General features: G+C 50.0%; 1 protein-coding gene across 5 annotated transcripts; it reads right to left on the bottom strand.

Annotated features, from left to right (window-relative positions):
• Positions 1–2880: 2880 nt before the first annotated feature.
• RABEP2 (rabaptin, RAB GTPase binding effector protein 2) lies at positions 2881–20675 on the bottom strand. 5 transcript variants are annotated; one of them, XM_053264819.1, is made up of 12 exons: positions 20558–20675; positions 14441–14671; positions 14190–14311; positions 13978–14097; positions 12381–12701; positions 10231–10326; positions 10021–10119; positions 8115–8255; positions 7848–8025; positions 7630–7641; positions 5419–5489; positions 2881–3200 (listed from the first exon to the last, which is right to left on the bottom strand). In XM_053264819.1, the coding sequence occupies exons 3-12, from the start codon at positions 14289–14291 to the stop codon at positions 3138–3140; spliced, it is 1203 nt and encodes a 400-aa protein (XP_053120794.1). In that variant the 5' UTR covers positions 14292–14311; positions 14441–14671; positions 20558–20675; the 3' UTR covers positions 2881–3137. The 5 variants fall into 5 exon arrangements, 4 of the variants coding, with proteins under 4 accessions (XP_053120794.1, XP_053120792.1, XP_053120795.1 ...); XM_053264817.1 differs by lacking the exon at positions 20558–20675 and adding an exon at positions 15142–15733; XM_053264820.1 differs by lacking the exon at positions 20558–20675 and adding an exon at positions 14813–15119.
• Between the last annotated feature and the right edge of the window lie 11 nt (positions 20676–20686).

Genomic DNA, 20686 nt, shown 5'->3' with positions numbered 1-20686 from the left:
TAATATATGGGTCCCGATTTTACCCATAGAAAGAAAGAGAAAGAGCCTGGGAGCTGCCACCCCCCACCTCCCAAATGTGTCTTGAAGTAATGGGAGAGGCCTTCCAGAGCAAGGTGGGGTTTGGACAAGCAAGCATGGACCCTCTCCCCAAAATGCCTCTGCCTTCCCCAATCTCTGAGGGGCAGAAAGAGAGGGAGGAAGAAGCAGCGGTGGGAGCCCAGGCAAGTCCTGCTCAGACCCCCTCCATGGTGACCACCCCAGGCCCGCCTGCCTGTGCCCAGTGCAGGGTCCTCTGAGTGGCTTATCTGGTGAGGGGCGAGCTGACTGGACTGCCTCCTCTTGCTACTGCTGTCTCCTCCACTCTCCCTTCCCTTGCTTGGCCCCAACGTGGCAAGGAGTCATGGCTGAGGCCAAAGCAGCGGCCTGGCTGTGCATGCACCTGGGAGAGCTTCCCATGGTGCAGATGCGGCAGCACACCGGAGACACAATCCCCAAGTTGTAGACCATGCAAAAATTCCGTGGCGCTGGCGGGCTGTGGGTGTGCTGCCGCTGATGGGACAGCCCATGCAGCACAGTAAATCATGCACCTGCTTGGTGCAGTGTGGGCTGGTGGTGGCAAGGAGCAACCACCAGGGCAATTTGGGGGGCCAGGGGGCATGGGGGGCCAGACCTCTGCCCAGATGTCTGGCTCAAAGGGTGCCTCTGGCAAAAGGTCGGCTTGCAAGCTGATGCAGTGCAAGGCTTCTGCATGCAATCGATTGCTGCGTCTCTTGCATGTAGGAGGGAAGCAATTTAATACATCTTATTTACTTATGCAGCAATTTAAGGAGTATTTTTTGGTGTGTGTTGGCTGGAACATCCAAAACTGCCAGCGATAGAAATTGACTGCTGGTGCTCACTCCGACAGTATTTTAAAATGCTCTATAATCCTCTGAAACTTGAGCTCTACATTTAGTTTAAAGGAAAATGTAGCAGGGCTGTGGAGGTAGTTAACCCTTTCCTTGGGGCAGAGTGAGAGAGCAAGTGCGCACACAGGGGAGGGAGGGAGGGAGAGAGAGAGAGAGCAAGCATGCAGACACACCAGCTGCTTTCCTTGCGTGACAATAACACTGGCTTGCAGGGTGGTTGTATGCTCTGCTCTGCTCTCACTCCACCACCTCCCGCGGCCATATAACATTGGACTAGTCTGTAAGACTGTCGTTTGCAAACCCTCCTCCTACGTAATATGGGGATGGCAATTGCACTGGCAGAGCAATTTTCCAAATGTTACGACATTCTTACCTGAAATACCACCTGAGTTTGAAAGACTGTGAACTCGTTATTATATATTTTTCAAGAATTCATTGTTTGAATAGTGTGAAATAAAGTCATACTTCCCCATGACCAATAGATACTAGATTTTGCATACATACTCCTGCAGCTGAAATTAACTGAATACACTACTTTTTACACCAGAATATGCACAGGAAACACTTGTTTAAAATTGTAATTTTTAATTAGAAATTCTGAATATATTTTAACATTGTTCTCAAGATTTTTAACACTGTCCAAGAGAAGCAATTCTTTCTCATATTCGAATTTACTGACTCAAATTTACCATATATGGTAATTATTCAATAAAATGAATAATGTTTTGATGTTGAAATACTACAGATTTCAATATGCTATTTTACTTCCTTTTTGCAAGCACACTAATAAATTATAATTTGATAGTTAATTTCTTGAGCTTTTTCTAGAAGTGTCATCCACACAAAATTACTTTGGTCAATATTGGGCCTCACCGATTACTTTTCTTATATTTGGATGTGGAGTGGGGAAGGAATACACACTGCTTCCCAGTCACAGGAATGTTACCACCCTGGATTTCTTCGCCTTTTTAAATGCCAGCTGTCAGTTCCTGGTTCCTCTGATGTCAGGGTGAGTGTGGGTAGAAGTCTGGACACTAAATAATGGGTGTGCAGCTGTATCCATTTATGGGACAGAACCAGAAAATGCTGCTGTTTAAGTATCCCTGCAAGCCCCCTCACCTCTCTCTGAGGCCAACCCTTCCTATAAGAAATAAAAGTCATCCAGAATCGCATCCAATTATAGGCTTTATTAAGGATGTGCACAAACCGAGGTCCATGCACTCGTTTGGCACGGAACCGGTTTGGACAAGGGCTGAGCCAGTATGGCACCATGGATTGGGGAGCAGTGAGAGAGAGCTTTAAAAAGAAAAAGAAAAAAAAGAGCAGGTCATTGCCCCATGCTTCCTGCTGGGGCAGTGCTCATCCCAGGAATGTTGCTGACCACACAAATGCTCCCACACATGCGCGGATGCCATGTGTATGCTGGTGCCATATGTGGGTTCTTGGGATGAGTGTCACCCCAGCAGGTAGCTGCATGGTACAGCGGAGAGCAGGGAATGACCTGCTCTCCTCTTTTTTAAAGAGGCTCTCCCTCTTGCTGCTCCCCTCCTCGTGGCGCCAGGTTTGTGCAACTTGGTTCGTGCACATCCTTAGGCCTTATTGGCATTTCCAGCCTGGAAAGAAAAAATGCCAATTTTTTTCTTTCTTTTGCAAAAGGAAACTCTAGTATGAAACTGCTGAATTAGAACATGATGAAGTCTGTTTCTATCCATTCAGGCAGATTTAAAAAAAAAAAGAAAAGACTTTCTCTAAGAAAGACACATGCCAGAATACATTGATTCTATAGAGAGTTGTTGGTTGTGGTAAGTCATTCTAGCCTGCATTTAAGGTAGGATTCTATGATCCAAGAAGGTGCATAGAAAGTAAACAGCCAAGCCTACGGATTTCTTCGCAAAGAAATGAAGTCCTAAACACAGTTGCCATTGCCTTCTTCACTGTCACCCACCAGAGAAAAGGAGAGGCACAGAAAAGGGCAGGTACAAAAATCTTCTTTATTGTGGTCTGGAGGCTCGTGTCAGTAGTCAGGTTGTTGGGTGGGGGGTGCTGGATGGGAGATTCCAGCCATCCTACCTCTAGAGTTCTCGCTCTCCTAACCCTGTAAAGAGGGATCTGGAAAGGCTCTGGAAGATAGAGACGACTCCTTTGGTGCCTGGAAGGCCACAGTTTCCCTGAGGTCCCCGTGGTGCTGGGGAGGGGAGGAAGGGCAGGTCACAGATCCCCATCTTCAGTCTAAGGCTCTGTCCCATCCTGAAGGCTACAGGCTTCTCCAAGAGGGGGAACATCAGACTGCATCTGTAGTATTGGAAGGAGAAGAGGAACAAAAGATGTATGTAAGCGACTCTCAGAAATGTAAGAGACTCTCAAAGCCCATTCGTGCACCACATCACCAAAACAGGCTCTCATATGTTGCAGATGTTATCCTCAGCCACAGCAAGATGTCCAAGTGCAGCCCATCCCAAAGCTCCCCATTCTTTGAACTGCTACCAGGAGTTACAAGCCCCACACCTCAGTGTCATGGGTGCCCACTGTGACAAATATGAGAATTTGCCTGTTCCTAATATCAAATAGGATTTTCTAACTCATGTTTACTGTGGAACTAATGGGATGTGTCCCAGTTCAGGGAGATATTTAGGACCTTATTTTGGACTGAACCCTCATGAAGCAGAATTTAAAAAGCTATGCAGTTGGGTTGTGCATCAAATCAAAACAATGATTTATCAGATTCGATACAGCTCCTATCAGCAACAGTTTGCATTATATTGTTTTCAGTGCAAAGTTTATAATATTGGTACTTTTGATACAATGCAGACAATATTGTATCAGACTGTATCAAACTGCATCAGACGGCTGTTTTCATGCTTTTCTCAGTTATTTATGTCCCAAAACTTGCTTCTCTTTGAATATGGTGATATGTCATATATGGAAAAGGCTGAGTGGGGAAGGAGAGCAGTTCTGTGATTTGACATTTCTAGCTGCACACTGCTTCAGTGCCTCAGCTGCTCAAAGCAAGCTGCAATTGGTTCCATCTGTATCTCTGATCCCTTCCAAACACAGAACTCGGGGCAACTCCAAGCGTAATGGAATCAGGCAAGTTACCACATTTACAGTGACTGTAGCCATAAGCACATTTTCAGATTAATACTATATATACCCACTGGCAAGAGAACATAGGAAGGTGCCTCATACCAAGTCAGACCATTGGTCCATTTAGCTCAGTATTGGTCTACACAGACTGGCAGTGGCTATTCCAAAGTTGCAGGCAGGCAGGCTTGCTCAGCCCTATCTTGGAGATGCCAGGGAGGGAACTTGGAACCTTCTGCATGCAAGCATGAAGATGCTCTTCCCAGAGTGGCCCTGTCCCCTGAGGGGAATATCTTACAGTGCTCATACATGTAGTCTCCCATTCAAATGTAAACCAGGGTTGACCCTGCTTAGCAAAGGGGACAATTCATGCTTGCTACCACAAGATCAGCTCTCCTAGAGAATGTCTCCTATTTTTACAAATCTCTTAAATATTACATATAGTGTCAGAAACATGCAAAATATATCAGTAATGGAATCCTCCCACTTTGCATTCTTAATATCATGAGCTCCCCTAATTCAAGACCAGATTCAACCCATCCAACAGCTCACATAACCCACTAGCCATATATAGGGGCTCAATACAATTTTTGGTTTGGGTTCTGCTGCTTGCCTGAGACCAGTGTTCCCTCTAACAGAGATCCCCAGATATTGTTAACTACAACTCCCAGCATTCCCAGCTGCAGAGGCCTTTGGCTGGGGATTCTGGGAGTTGTAGTCAACAACATCTGGGAATCTCTGTTAGAGGGAACACTGCCTGGGACTGCAAAAAGGCAAGCACCTGGTAGGCCACAATAGCCCAGACATAGGTACTTGACTTTTTGCAGTCCCAGGCAAGCAGCAAAACCAAAACCTAAAGTAGTATTTGTTGAGGGGTGTGAGGAGAAACATTAAAATCCTCTCAGCAGAGTATGCTCCAGTGGTGAAGAACTTTAACCCAAGAGATGATCTGGAGACAGAGGGCTGAGTTCAAAAAACAAATAAAGATTTATTAAGAAATTAAAACATCACATACCAAGACAAACATAGAACAACATAAACAAACAGGCACTAGCCTTCAACAACAACAGACAGTTCTGACGCTAACTGACCAAGATAAACCTATTAACATGACTCATCATGCATTTAGTGGCCAGAAGAAATTACTGCGGTGCTAAGAGCAATGCTTTAGAATTTTCACTTCTAACAGTATTCAGCCCCTATACATGACCAGTGGATCGCGTGAGAAGTTTGGCAGGTCACATGAAGAGTAGACTTGGTCTTGAATTAGGGGGCATTAAGAACATGAAGTGACACATTAATGTTGCATATTGTGACATTAATAACATCAAGTGGGAGAATTTAAAGCCATAACACCTCGTTTGGGGAAGTGAACTGGTTCTCAATATGTATCTGAGAAAGAAAAGCGGGGGGAAAGACTCAGACATACTTGGATTCTGTTCACCTCTTCCTGCCCTTGCTGCAATCTCTCCATCTCACTTTGGATGCTGTTCAGGGAGGCTGTGGGTTAGAAAGGAGATGAGGTTCAGTCCATGATGTCAAAGATGAGCCTCCCACTATGGAAATTATCTGGACCCATTTCAAACTGGCTTTCGGGCAGGCTATGGGGTTGAGACGGCCTGGGTTGGCCTGTTGGATAATCTCCAATTAGGAATGGACGGGGGAGTGTGACTCAGTTGATCCTTTTGGATCTCTTGGCGGCTTTTAATACCATCAACCACGGTATCCTTCTGGGGTGCCTGAAGGGGTTGGGAGTGGGAGGCAAGGCTTTGCAGTGGTTCCATTCCTACCTCTTGGGTAGGTTCCAGATGGTGTTGCTTGGAGACTGTTGCTCTTCAAAACAAGAGCTCCAGTATGGAGTCCCACAAGGCTCCATACTGTTTCCAATGCTTTTTAACATCTACATGAAACCGCTGGAAGAAATCATCAGGGGATTTGGTGAAATCATCAGGAAATGGCCTTACTTTCCTAAATGCCTGCCTGCAGATGGTAATGGGTGAGATGAGGGAAGAACAAACTCAGGCTGAATCCAAGCTAGATGGAAGTACTCATTGTTGGAGGTCGAGACTTAGGGTTTAGATCTGCCTGTTCTGGACGGGGTTGCACTCCCCCGGAAAGAGCAGGTACGGAGTCTGGGAGTACTTCTGGACTCAAACCTCTCCTTGATTTTTCAGGTTGAGGCAGTGGCCAGGAGTGCTTTCTTTCAGCTTTGGCTGATTCGCCAGCTACCTCCATTTCTGGAGAAAAATGACTATAAAACGGTGAAACTGGTAAAATCCAAGCTTGACTACTGCAATGTGCTCTATGTAAGACTGTCTTTGTACATAGTTTGGAAACTGCAGTTAGTACAGAATGCAGCAGCCAGGTTCTTTCTGAGATCACATTACACCCATTTTAAAAGAACTTCACTGGCTGCCAATAAGTTTCCGGGTGAAATAAAGAGTACTGGTTATTACCTATAAAGCCCTAAATTTATTTATTGTATTGTATTGTATTTATTTATCAAATTTGTACACCACCCCAAACTTTCATCTCTAGGCGGTTTACAATAGCATAAAACCAGTTAAAAACATACAACAAACTTAAAACAATTTAACTATTTAAAAATAAACCAGAGATTAAAACCCCAAAAAATTTTTAGGAAGCTGAGAGAGCTTGGGCGAAAAGATGGGTTTTCAGGTGTTTTGTTTTTTTTAATTGCCAGAGATGGGGAAGATTGTATCTCAGCAGGGAGCGCATTCCACAATCTCGGGGCAGCGACTGAGAAGACCCGTCTCTGTGCAGCCACCAAACGGGTTGGCGGTAACTGGGGACGGACCTCCTCAGATGACCTCAATGGGCGGTGGGACTCCTATTGAAGCTCGTTTAGCTCGTACTAAATGGCTTGCATCCAAAGTATTTAAGATAATGCCTTCTTCTTCAACAACCCCACCGCCTGTTAAGATAATTAGGGGAGGTCTGGTTGTTGTTGCCACCGGCTCAGTTGGTGGCAACTCAAAACCGGGCCTTTTCTAGAGTTGCCCTGGGACTCTGGAACACACTTCCTAATGAAATTAGAGTTTCCGCTTCTCTGGATATTTTTAAGAACTAGCCGACCCCGCACAGAGCATCTATGCGCTCTTTGGGGCTGGCGGTTACCTCTCCCCACCGCACCACCTTCTGCCCCAGTCTCCACTTCCAGGCCCTGCTGCCTCTCCTCCCCACCGCCACTTCTGCCCCCCCCCCCACTTTCTCCCCCCCACCACTTCCTGGGCCTTGCCTCCACGGCTGGGCCCGCTGCTGCCTCTGGCCTCTGCGGCCAGGCCTGCCACTGCAACCAGTCCTTCTGGGTGCGCCTCAGCCAATCAGGCCTGTCCGCCGCCCAGCCAATCAGCTGGGCGCTGGGACGCACATTCCAAGGCACACCCAGGAGAATTAATATAATAGATGACCTAAAAGCATATCTGTTTAATCAGGCTTTAAGTTTATAGTTTTAAAGCTTTGGTTTTAGGGTTTTTATTGTATTTTAAATTGTTTTAATTATGTTAATGTTTTAATGGTTTTATATTGTGAGCCGCCCAGGGACCTTTTTGTATGGGGCAGTATATAAATGTCCTAAATAAATAAATATACGAAGGCACTCCACGCAAGAACAACTTACCTTGCAAGAGCTCTTCCAGCCAGAAGTAGCAGAAGTGAAGGAAGCAGAAAAGGAGGTGGCAAAAGAAAGAGAGAAAATGAGTAGCTAGAAAAATATTTAAAATTCCTAAGCTCAGGCATATTGAAACCAGACATATCAGTTCCAGGAATCCATTCCCATCCCTCTGATGTGACCCTCACATGATCCCTGAGTCTATGGGCGGCCTTTCTCCTGCCCACCTCTTTCCTCTTGTTCTCTCTCCAGCGCCCCCTGCAGTTCTGACCGAGATACTTCCTCTTGGTCCAGCTGCTCTCGCAGTGATACAATCTCAATTCGCAGACGCTCAGCCTGGTGTTCTGCAGCCCGCAGCTGCGAGGCTGCTTCCTGTCTCAGCTGGCGCACCAAGGTCTGCAACTCCTGGGGAGGCAGGAAGTCAGAAAGCAGCCCCATCTATATCACCCTGCCATCCCCATCCACACACCAAGAAAGAGGCAGCTCAGAATTACCTGGACTGTGCCAGGCAAGCTCTTGTCCTCCTCCTCAGCTGGGCTGGGGCCTTGAGTTCCAACCCCACGCAGCCCCTCATTCTCAGCATTGAGACGCTGCACTTCGTAACTCAGGCGCTTGTGAGATGCGGCCAGATCAGCCTGGAAGGCAAGCCAAGAACTTCAGCTTGTGCCTCTGAACAGAGATTTCTAAGGGCCAGTTCAAATGCTGCGCATAGAGGCTTCTGAAAGGAAGCACTTTGCCAAAGTGATGAGCATCGTGTTTAGAATGGGAAGCTTGAGTTGTTGACGGCCACTCCCATAATCACCAGGCAAAGGACACTGCAGATGAGGTTGCTGGAAGTTGTAGTCAACAACATCTCAGAATCCCTGTTACACGGAACCCTAGTGGAATATCACCAACCACCAGGGCCCAGAAGGCTGTGCAAAGCAACAGAAGGCCTGCCTCTGTCAGTTGGCATCTTTACTCTCCATCACCCCCAAGTCTAGCTGCAGCTCCTTCTGCTCCCTGATGACCAGGGGTGCCCATTCTGGGGCTCTCCAGATTGCTCTGCAGGATCAGGCCTTTTCTTATGTCATTATAAGAAAAGGCCTGATCCTGCAGAGCAAAGCCCATCCAGTCCAGCACCCTGCTTCATGCAGCAGCCAACCAGGTGCACTCAGGAAGCTCATAAGCGGGGGGTGGGGAGGAGAAGGCAACTGCCTGTTCCCTTGGTGCTCAGGGGAATGCCACCTCTGATCTTGACGGAAGCAGACAGCTAACCAAGCTACTAACCAAGGCTAGTAGCCATTGATAGCCCTGTCCTCCATGAATTTGTCTAATCCCCTTTTAAAACCACCTAGATGGGTGACCATCACCACATCCAGCGGCAGCAAATGTTGGCACAGTGGCCAACATCAGGGATGATGGGAGCTGTAGTCCAACATCTTCCGGAGGGCCAAAGTTGTGCAGCCCTGGTCTAGACAGAGAGAAGAGCCCAGACTGTATCACTAACTGCCAGCAGCCAGAAGAGACTTCATGCTTTCACAGCACAGCCTATGGGTCTTCCCCACACCCCAGACCAGCAAAAAGCAGTAACACATAGTAGGGATGTGCATGGAACCAGTTCCGAGGCCTTTTATGGGCCTCTAAACCGGTTCGAAGAACTGCCGGTTCGATGGGTGTGTGTGTCTAGCTTTAAGAGCGGGGAGGGTGCACTTACCCCTCCTGCCACTTTCCCCCGCCGATGTCCATTTTTTTAGAAGCCCATCAGGGCAGCAGTGTACCTCCCTGCCACCCCGTTGCCTGGATATAACCAGAAGTCTCCAGCGCACAGCATGTTGGAGACTTCCAGTCATATCCGAGCAACGAGGTGGCAGGGAGGTACACTGCTGCCCCAATGGTCTTTGTAAAAAACGGACGCCAGCAGGGGGGAAAGCAGCGGGAGGGGTATGCGCACCCTCCCCCTGCTCTTAAAGCAGCACCCCTGGCGCCTTCGAGCCTCCCTGCACATCCCTAACACATAGTGCTGGAACCGAGAAGAATCTGCACTTATTTGGACCAGTGTTCCCTGGAACAGAGATTCTGAGATGCTGTTGACTGCAGCTCCCAGCAGCCCCAGCTGCAATGGCAAGGAACACTGGTTTAGATTGATGCACGAGGTAAGAGGCTTCTTATCAAAGGAGCATAGCACACTACAGTTGACAGAGGGATGTGTTTCTTAGCAGTCTCCAAAGGGGACGGTAATATTTAAGGCAACACTCAGTCTCCGGGCTCTCCTTCCTAATCCGTGGTCCTGAGCACCCCACATGGGCTGCTTCAGATGGAGCTTGCAGCTCGCTTCAAAAACGTGCCAACCTTGCCTAAGGCTCACTCTTGCTCCCTGCTGCTAGGCTGTAGCCAACTACTAACACGACCCACACTCACCATCTGCTCTCGGGTCTGACGCTGGGTTTCGTTCATGGTGGTTTGGAGACCCTGGAGAAGACGCTCCGAGGTCTGGATCTGAGCCAGAAGAACTTGGACCTGCTCAGAAAGAGAGAGAGAGGGAGAAAGAGAGAACAAGTCAGTCACAGAAAGTGAAGCTGGTATTGTGGAAACACAGGTTGAAATTTGGGCTGCATCCTGCAAACACACCTGCTTGCTACATTCATCATTGCTGCGTCTCAGTGCCTCCTCCAGGCTGCCCTTTACCCGGGCTGCCTCTTCCAGTGCCTCACGCTGCTGCTGCACCTGGGAGAAAGAAGCGGGGACCAGGTGAAGGGGGAAAGGCCTCTGGTGATCACAGATTTTCCATTCTCCAGCATCCGCCTTGCAGTCTCCTCCAACTCAACGTGACAGAAGATCCCTCTGCCAATATGAGAGTGATGGCAAAGCTAATAAAACCTGGTGAAACTTCTAGTAGAAGTTTCTAGCTATTGCTTCTAGCAGAGGGAGAGGAGCTGGGGGGGAAATGGAGTCTGGACCCAAGGGCAGGAGAGCTGAGAGAAATCCTTGAAAATCCCAAGTGCCCCCAGTCATAGCCCAACATCAGGAAAAGCATTCCCTCTCTGAAAGATTTCTAATCAATCAATAACATTTACCCCACCATCGTATTTACTTAGAAGGACGTTCTGCTGATTTTTGCAGAACATTTCAAGAAAACAAGCAAGGACTGCAGTCTTAATTGTCCTCTTTCCTCAGGCAGGGGCTGGTGGGCCACAGTGTGAAACAGGATGCTGGGCTAGATAGGCCTTTGACCTGACCCAACAGGGCTGTCCTTATGTTCTTATTAATGCACGTGACACTGTGGCTTTCTACTATCCCCTACCACTGAGAATGGGCCTGTAGCTCAGGATTAGAGCATTTGCTCTGCATGCAGAAGGCCCCAGAATCTCCAGGTAAAACATCCCCAGGTAAGGCTGGGACAGATTCTGGCCTGAAACCTTGAAGAAGCTGCTGCCAGTCAGTGCAGACAACACTGAGCTAGATGGACCAATGGGCTGACTCAGAATAAGGCAGATTCCGATGTTCCTATGTGTTTTTGTCATCACTGATAATAAATTCCGTTCAGACAATTCCCACTGCCTTTGAGCACTACCACAGCTATAAAACACTACTTTTTTGTTCTGCCCAAGCCTCACAGAAGTGACCCAGCACCTCCTGACCTTTCTGTCTTGACTTGCTATCCTCCAACACCCGTCAAAGGAGCATAGGAAGCTGCCATATACCAAGTCAGATCACTGGTCCATCTAGTTCAGTATTGTCTTCACAGACTGGCAGCTAGGGATGTACATGGAACCAGCAGTTCCGCCGGCTCGAAGGCTGCAGGGGTCTCCCTTTAAGAGCGGGGGAAGGGTGCACTTACCCCTCCCGCCGCTTTCCCCCGATTGGCGTCAGTTTTTTAAAAAGCCCATCGGGGCAACAGCGTACCTCCCTGCCGCCCCGTTGCCCTTGTCTTCCGGATATGACCGGAAGTTGCTGACACGTCACATCGGCAACTTCTGGTCATATCCGGAAGACGAGGGCAACGGGGCAGCAGGGAGGTAGACTGCTGCCCCGATGGGCTTTTTTAAAAACTGACGCCGGTCGGGGGGAAGTGGCGGGAGGGGTAAGTGCACCCTCCCCCCGCTCTTAAAGGGAGACCCCTGCAGCCTTTGAACTGCCCCGCCGTGGTTCCGTGCACATCCTTACTGGCAGCAGCTTCTCCAAGGTTGCAGGCAGGACTCTCTCTCTCAGCCCTATCTTGGAGATGCCAGGGAGGGAACTTGGAACCTTCTGCATGCAAGTAGGCAGATGCTCTTCCCAGAGCATCTCCATCCCCTGAGGGGACTATCTTACAGTGTTCACACATGTAGTCTCCCATTCACATGCAACCAGGGTGGACCCTGCTTAGCTAAGGGGATAATTCATGCTTGCTACCACGAGACCAGCTCTTCTCTCCGATACCCATGGTCTGACTTGGTATAAGGCAACTTCCTATGCCATCTTGAGCCCTTTGGAAGAGGGATGGGTATAAAATCTAATAATAAAATAAAATCTGCAACCCCGAAGAACTGCCCTGCTGAATCAGACCACATCTAATCCAGCACTGTGATTCCAAAAACAGCCAATGCCAGACACCCCAGAAATGTTCCCAAGCAAGGCCTAGAGGTTTCAGTTACCCTCTTATTGGTCACCAGCTAGAGTTGGGAAATGCCACCGCCCCTTCTTGGACAGGAAGGGAGAACAGCCACATGCACCCTGAGAGCTGTGTGCTTCCTCCAGCTCCCACATTATTCATTACACTTGGCCTCCCCACCACACACCTGGCTATGGAGTTGTGCCCACTCTGAGTCAGGCACCAGCTGGTACCCAGCGGGTGGTAGGTAAATGGTCTCAGGAACGAGGGTCCCGGTGGAGGAGGCAATGGATGCAGTCTCAGGGCTCGGGGGCCGTCTACGCCGGACGGGAGGCCCAGGACTTGGTGCCAAGGAGGAAAAAGAGGCAATAGAGACACTGTCAAGGCCACGGGCAAATTTCTCAGCCACTCCTCCTTCCCCTGAAGTAACATGATCCTCTCCAGGTTCATCAGCAGGTGCAGCCTCAGGGTCAGTGAGCAGGGATTCAGGCGAACTACACAAGGAGCGCTGAAGGGGGGAAAAGGGGGCAATGATTCACAGGTCCTCCGAGGCAGACTGCCACATCCTACAGCTACTCACTATTGCCAGCCATGTAAATTTGGGGGCTAAAGCAGAACAGAGAACTTCTAGTTAGCAGCAGCTCACAATCTGGTTTCCATTCATGACTCATCTCATATGATTTCACCAGCTGAGCTTGCCCTGCCATCACTCAGACATCACTGGCCCATTCATTCGGTTCTATCTTACTAGCTAATTTGCATGCCAGTCTTCTATTGGTTTAGAGTAGGGGTTTTCAACAAGGGATACTTGCTTCCCTAGGAGTACTCTGAAGCCTAGTTGGGGGGGTGGGGTACACAGAATCATTCCTGACTCACCTGCATGCTACACCATCGCTTCCCTTTCCAGGAGGAGAGGGGGAGCAATCTCAGGCAGCACCCCTCCCTCCTTCTCTCCGGGTGACTGGCTGGCTAGGTACTCAGGCTCAGCCCACCCCAACCAACAGACTTGTCAGTGAGGGAAATGCTGGATGACATCAGCATTACCCTTGCTGCCAAGCATGTCAGTCAGGCTGAGGGAGGAATAGCCAGCCAGTCATGTGGAGAGGAGGAGGAGGAGGGACAGGCAGGAGCAAGTCAGGAGTATATTGTGTGAAGCCCTGGCCAGGGGGGCCCAGGGGACACAAGGAGGAAGGAAGCCACAGGGTTGAGTTACAGATTTGGTTGTTTTGCCCAATTCCAGGGCAGAATCACTTAAGCTTGTATTTTATTCCCCACTAGCTTTGGCAAGATTTACTTCAGCAGCAGCGGCGGGGAGCTCACAAGGCTGCTTATATGGGGTGCCTGAGCTGAAGCTTTGAAACAGAAGGGGTGAAAAAAAGGTTTTAAACCCCTGGTTTTAGAGCAGGCCTGCTCAACTTTGGCCAGCCTGCAAATGTTGGCCTACAACTCCCATAATACCTGGCTATGGGCCACTATGGCTGGGGATTATGAGAGTTGTAGTCCAAAAACAGCTGAGGGTGGAGTTGAGCTGGTCTGTTTTAGGGAAACCCTGCAACATCCAGGTGCGAATTTTGAGCCACAGATTTCTAGTGTCACATACACAGAAGCTCTGTGTCAATTTATTCTGAACAGCCTCCACCTTCAGGCACATTTTAAAAATGCTGCCCTTCCCCCTCCTTCCTCGGCTGCTTCCCAACTGCATTCCTGCCCTGTCTCAGCTGCATGAAGCTGCCCATCCCTTCCTGTTGCTTCCTGTTCCTCGGTGCTCTGCTTCCCCATCTTACCTGCTCACCCTGCAGCTTCTGAACCAGCCCCTCCGCATGGGCCAACTTCCCCTTCAGTTCAGCAATTTCCTGCTCCATGGGCAGCACAATGGCCCGGAGCCGCTGAGTGTCCTCCTGAGCCTGTGGGAAGAGAGGAGACAGAAGTTCTGGCCCTACCTAAGCCCAGTGTCTCCCACACTGAACCCAAAGCATCCCGGTTACCCATCACCCACCTTTTCCATCTGTTTCTCCAAAGAGTCCACAGGGCTGGGCCTTGGCAGCAGACGGCTCCATGCAGTCTCCCGGCCGTCTCGTTCCCGAGCAGAGAGACGCATCTCATAGTTGGAAATGGTGTCTGCAGATAAAAAACATACAAGCAGGAGAGCTCGGACTCCTGAGTCCTACTGCCAGTCTAAGGAAGGGAGGTTTCAAGGGTCCAGGTGAGCCCACCCCTTCCACTCATATCAACACTCAGTTCCCCCACCTTTCAAGATGGCCTGCAGGGAAGCCACTTCCTCCTGGCACCTACGCCGGATGGACTCCACAGCCTCATGTTTGGTGCTTTCGCTCACAGCAGCCACAGCCCGGACAGTCTCTGCTTCAGCCAAGGCAGCTGCCAACTGGGTCTGCAGGCTTTGGATGATCTCTTTGGGGTCAGCATCTCTAGCAGGGTCTGGGCCAGGGGGAGCACCCACCTCCTGCACGCTCTGAGGTTCTTAGGAAGGAGGGGAAATGGGAAATTAGAACTGAACCTGAATCTGAACCCAGGACCTCAAAGTCGTTCCTCCCCACTCTCCATTCCAACTGCAAACTCTGACGTTAGAGTCTTAACCCTAGACCTCCATCCTTCACATACACATGAAGCCACAGCCTGGATCAATCAGGAGTTCTCAAACTTGGGTCCTCAAATGTTGTTGGCCTACAACTTGCATCATCCCCAACTACCACACCGGCTTATGGCTGAGGATGATGGGAGTTGTAGTCCAACCACCTTTGGGGACTCAAGTTTGAAAACCCCTGCCCCTAACCCTATCCATGACCTATGACCTCCCCAGTTGCGCGACAACCGCAGACCCGCTCCAAGGAACCCCGGCCAGGAGCCCAGAGAGGAGGCGTGGCTTCGCCTCGTCCTGCCCTCCTTCCTTGCCCGCCAGAGAGAGGGGAGGGGGGCGTTCGCGCGTGTACCTTCCATTCCGCGGTGGCTGCTGTTGCTGCTGCGGCAGCTTCCCCGAGGCCCGAGCGGAGCCGGAATCGCCCGAACGGAACCGGAAATAGCCGAGTAAACACGAGAATGGCCGGAAAAAATGGCGACTGTAGAATACGATCGGAAATGTCCGAGCGGTGTCGAAGGCAGGGAGCTGTTCACTTTAGCGCGCCGCAGGACACCCCGCGAATTCGCGAGTTACTCCGAAGAGAGCCGAAGTGAGCGGAGGCGGCCGAGAGGGGAGGATAAGCGCTGAAATGGGGCGGAGCTACTATTGGGCGACCGGGTTGGGCCGCGCCCAATCAGGGGCCGTGATTCCCGGCCCCGACACGCCCCCTGCGTCAGACGCAGGGGTACTGGTTTAGCTCCCGAGCGGGCGCAGCGGCCGCGTTCGGGAGTTAAAGGGCCACTGTGTTCGCTGCGCGGCCAGCAGCGGGTCTTCCCTGCCTTTAAAGCAGGGAAGAGCTGCTCCTGGCTGCCTGAGCTGCGAACCCAGCAGAAGTCTAACTCCCGAAGGCGCCACATGGCCCCTTCGAGAGTTAAAGGGCTGGCGCCGCAAACACCCGACTGAGTCCAGAATCCCGACCCGACTGACAGACTGTGTGAGTCCGAAGTACTTCCCCGCGAACACGCCCCGCATCTGGCGTTAGATGCGGGGGCGTGGCTAGCTTCACGTCAGACGCGGGGGCGGGGTCAGTGGGTCAGGCAGGCTCCGCCACGGAACGGTGTTTGTTTTTCACTGCTCCCTGGCGCGCCTTTGGTGAGTTTGAGAACAAAAAACTTGCTGGGGCTGAAGCCTTAGAAGCTCCGCCCTGTAACTTGGAAAAGTCTCAGTGCAGAATGAAGAGGTGCCTTCGGCCATGCTCAGAGGCCAGCTGCTGCTCTTTATATTTAGTTCTTAAGTTGTTTTGCATGGGAATTCTGTTACTGACGGAAAGAAATATTTTACTGAGAATTGGATGAGATCGCGGAGGGAGGAGCAATTTTGCCGAGTAAGCGGGAGGCTCAGCGCATGCTGCTTATTCACTAGGACGGGACCCCTAAAAATACTGGGATTGCTGATGCGGTTGGCCCGGACCGGACCCCGCCTGCCCATCCAGTGCCCCCCACCTCTGTTTCCATCCCAGCTGACCTAAAGCCCCAGTGAATTGGAAAGCTCGGTCTTTCTTCACTTCCTTTGGTCATTTGGCTCTTATGTAATGCCAGAAGTCAGGGAGGTGGCTTGATGGGGAGAGATTAGGCAGCTGGGGGACTCTGCTAGATGCAGCAGAAAGCAGAAGAGGGGAAAGAAGTCAAAGTGAGGTTTTTAGGTCAGTGGGTGCAGCTTCCAGACAATCACAAACTCTATTCTGTTTCCAGAAAATCACAAGCCTTTTAAGGAAAAGCACTTTTAAAACAGAATGCATGGGGTTCCCTGGCTGTCGCTTATGCAAGCACTAACCAGCTGGGGAGCATGTACTCCAAACCATCCTTCTGTAATAAATATGACAGATAAGAATACAATTAAAATCAGTTTTATATACTGCCAAGAAAGTCTAGCAAAACCCAACATCAAGGCTTGTGGCTTCCATTCAGGCTACAGCCTAGAAAGCATTAGGACACCAACTGCAAGTGACTGAGTGTGTTTCAGTGGTAGAGCCCATGCTTTGTAAGGTCCCAGCATCAATCCGTGGCATCTCCAGGAAAGACTGCAAAAGACCCAGCTGATACTCTGGAAAGCTGCTGCCCAGTTCAGTGTAGACACAATATTGACCTAAATTACTCGGCAGAAAGCAGATTTGGAGTGGTGAGGTTTATGGAGAAGGGGGATGCAGCTGATGTTCCAGTCACTTACATTTTAGAAAACAGGGCAGGGATTCCAAACCTTGGGTCCCCACGTGGTGTTGGGTTACAACTCGCACCCTCCTCAGCCATTGTGACTGGAAATGATGGGAGTTGTATTCCAACAAGGAGGAGGGGAGCTGGTCTTGTGGCAGCAAGCATGAATTGTCCCCTTTGCTAAGCAGGGTTCACCCCCCATTGCGTTTGAATGGGTAACTACATGTGAGCACTGTAAGAAATTCCCCTTAGGGGATGGGGCTGCTCTGGGGAGAGCATTTAGGTTCCACGTTCCCTCCCTGGCATTTCCAAGATAGGGCTTAGAGAGGCTCCTGGCTGCAACCTTGAAGAAGCCGCTGCCAGTTTGTGCAGACAATACTGAACTAGATGGACCAGTGGTCTGACTCAGTATATGGCACATTCCTATGTTCCTAACATATGGAAACCCCAGGTTGGGAATTGAAATAGGGAACTAAGGAACTGGAAACCAGCTCTGGCCTTATTGGGTAATTCTGGGTTTTCTGAACCTCTTTATGCCTTCTAGCATCCCACTCTTTAAGTGCCTGTTGCCATTGCATAAGAATTTAAGAACATAAGACCCCTGCTGGATCAGACCAAAAAGTGCTTCCCTTAGTAGGGACATAGGAAGCTGCCTTGTACTGAGTCGGTCCATCTAGCTCAGTCTTGTCTATTCTCAACCGGTGGGACTCCAGATGTAGCTGAACTACAACACAGCCCTGGACTATTTATTTATTTATACTCTACACTGACTGGCAGTGGCTCTCCAAGGTTACACACAGGAGTCTTTTCCAATCCTACCTGGAGATGCTGCCAGGGATTGAACTTGGGACGTTGTGCATGCAAAGCAGGTGCTCTGCCACTGAGGTTTGGCCCCATCCCCAAAGGTGACTTGCATAGGTCTCCCATCCAGGCACTGACCACACCAAGACCTGCTTCAGCACGTTGGCTGTATCATGTGCCCTTAGATCATACTCCGGGACCCAACCAGATATTTCTGGAAGACAATAGCCCTCCTTTGCTGTCCCCCCCCCCAATTGGTAAGCAGTGTTATACTGCCTCTGGACATGGAGGTTCAATTTAGCCATGACGATCAATAGGGAGTGATAAACCTCCACTAATTTGTCTAATCTCCTTTTAAAGCCGTCTAAGCTAGTGACCGTTTGTGGTAGCCAATTCCATACATTAATTATGTGATATGGGAAGAAGTGCTGGCATTTGAATTTTCTAGATCTGCCAATTAATTTCACTGAGAGTGGGGGGTAGTTCCAGTGTTACGAGAGAGGGATAAATATTTCTCTCTCTACACTTTCCTCCACACCATGGATAATCTTAACATGATGGGATATTACACTGTTTTACTGTGGTTCTTTTTGTATTGATTATCCTTGGGCTGCTCAACATCGGCCCTCCCATTGTCCCTGGCTATTCGCCACTGTAGCCACCTAATGGTGCAGTGGGGAAGTAACTTGCCTAGGGAGCAAGAGGTTGCTGGTTCAAATCCCCGCTGGTATGTTTCCCAGACTATGGGAGACACCTATATTGGGCAACAGCAATACAGGAAGATGCTGAAAGGCATCATCTCATACTGCACGGGAGATGGCAATGGTAAAACCCTCCTGTACTCTACCAAAGAAAACCACATGGCTCTGTGGTTGCCAGGAGTCGACACTGACTCGATGGCACAACTTTACCCCACTGTGGCTGGGAATGATGGGAGTTGTAGTCCAAAAACAGTTGGGGGGTGGGGCCAAAATTGAGTAAACCTGAATTATTCACATTGTACCTATGGGATGTAGTTATAAATCAAACTGAAGCCCTAACAGCCCACTGAGTAATGATACGGGGCATCATTGGTCCATGTAGTTCAGTATTGTCTGCTCTGATTAGCAACAGCTCTCCAGGGTTTCAGGCAGGAGTCTCTCCCAGCCCTACCTGAAGATGCTACCAGGGATTGAATTTGGGACCTTCTGCATGCAAGGCAGATGCTCTGCCACTGAGTTACTGGCCCATCCCCTAAGGGGAATATCTTACAGCAGACCAGTGGTGGCTGATCAGTAAGGCCAGGAGCCCACCCCCACCCCCACCCCCCAAAAAAAACAAGTTAGTAAGAGATCAGACATACCAGCAGCCAGGGAAACCTTCAGAGCAGGGAGCTTCCTCCACTGCCCTCAGGAAGAACTAAAATAATGGTTAAAAAATGCACTTCAGTTTCCCTTCTTTCTGGGGGCAGTGCCAGGAGGAGCCCCCTAGGAATCAGATTGGCTAGAGCAGCTTGAGTAGCAGCTGTTCCAACCAGCAAGACCAAAAGAGGAAGCTGCAGGCAGGAGAGGAGGGGCTGGAGAAAGCTTCCTGCTCTGGAGGATTCCCTGGTAAGTCTGATCTTTTACTAGCTTGTTGGGTAGGGATGTGCACAAACAGGTTTGGAGGCTCTTTTACGGGCCTCCGAACCAGTTCAAACGTTGCCCAGCACAAGGGTTCTACGGCGGGGTGTGTGTGTGTGTGTGTGTGTGTGTGTGTGTGTGTGGCTCTAAGGGCAGGGGAGGATGTACTTATTTCCCCCCCCCACACACCGCTGTGTTTCCCCTGCTGGCACACGTCTCACTAAAAGCCCATCAGGGCAGCAGCGTACCTCCCTGCTGCCCCATTCTGACATTTTTATTATTATTATTATTATTATTATTATTTTTATTATTATTATTTTATTAAATTTATATCCCGCTCTTCCTCCAAGGAGCCCAGAGCGGTGTACTACATACTTGAGTTTCTCTTTCACAACAACCCTGTGAAGTAGGTTAGGCTGAGGGAGAAGTGACTGGCCCAGAGTCACCCAGCAAGTCTCATGGCTGAAGGGGGATTTGAACTCGCGTCTCCCCGGTCCTAGTCCAGCACTCTAACCACTACACCACGCTGGCTCTCATGACATGATCTGGTTACTCATGACAGTAACCAGAAGTAGCAGCTGCGAGTGCGTGCGTCGCTTGCACGCGCGTCATACTCACACACGCGCCCATTGGGAGTGACACGCGCAGTCGCAGTTGCTACTTCCAGTTACCTCTGGATAACATCAGAGTGGGGCAGCAGAGAGGTATGCTGCCGCCCCAACGGGCTCTTAGCGAGACGTGCGCCAGCAGGGGAAACACGTCCGGGGTGGAGGTAAGTGTATCCTCCCCCCGCCCTTAAAGCTACCACCCCCGCCGTTGAACCGGCCCCTGCCTATTGTTGGGTTGGTGGATGCAATCCCTGCTTTCTCCCTTCTGTTCCTCTTGCTGCCTTTGGTGTCTTCCTGTTACCCTTTCTTTTCTGCTTTCTCCCTTTCTCCCTGCCTTTTGCTCTAGCTTCTGTTTTCTATTTTTGCCCCTGATTTTCTGCTTCCTCCCACTGTTTTCCTCCATGCTGGCAGGCTTGTGTAAAATACCCAGGCCCACTGGCATGGAGGAAAGTGGGGTGAGGCTCCTGCCTCGGTGACCAGGTTCTCCCCTGCTCCAGTGCCCACCAGCTGCTACTGCCGCAGACAGTGCTCACATGTAGACACCCATCCAAATGCAAACCAGGACACACCTGCTTAGCAAAGTGGACCATTCATGCTCGCCGCCACAAGACCAGTTCTCCTCCCTGAAGATGCTGCTTCACTGAATGAAGCACAGACAGAATGAAGATGCCGCATTAATCGCTGCTGTAGAAAAAGGA

The sequence above is a fragment of the Hemicordylus capensis genome, chromosome 6 (genome assembly GCF_027244095.1).
Source record: "Hemicordylus capensis ecotype Gifberg chromosome 6, rHemCap1.1.pri, whole genome shotgun sequence".
Lineage (NCBI taxonomy): Eukaryota > Metazoa > Chordata > Lepidosauria > Squamata > Cordylidae > Hemicordylus > Hemicordylus capensis.
The sequence above is the reverse complement of the archived record's forward strand: the minus strand, read 5'-3'. Positions and strand labels throughout refer to the sequence as shown.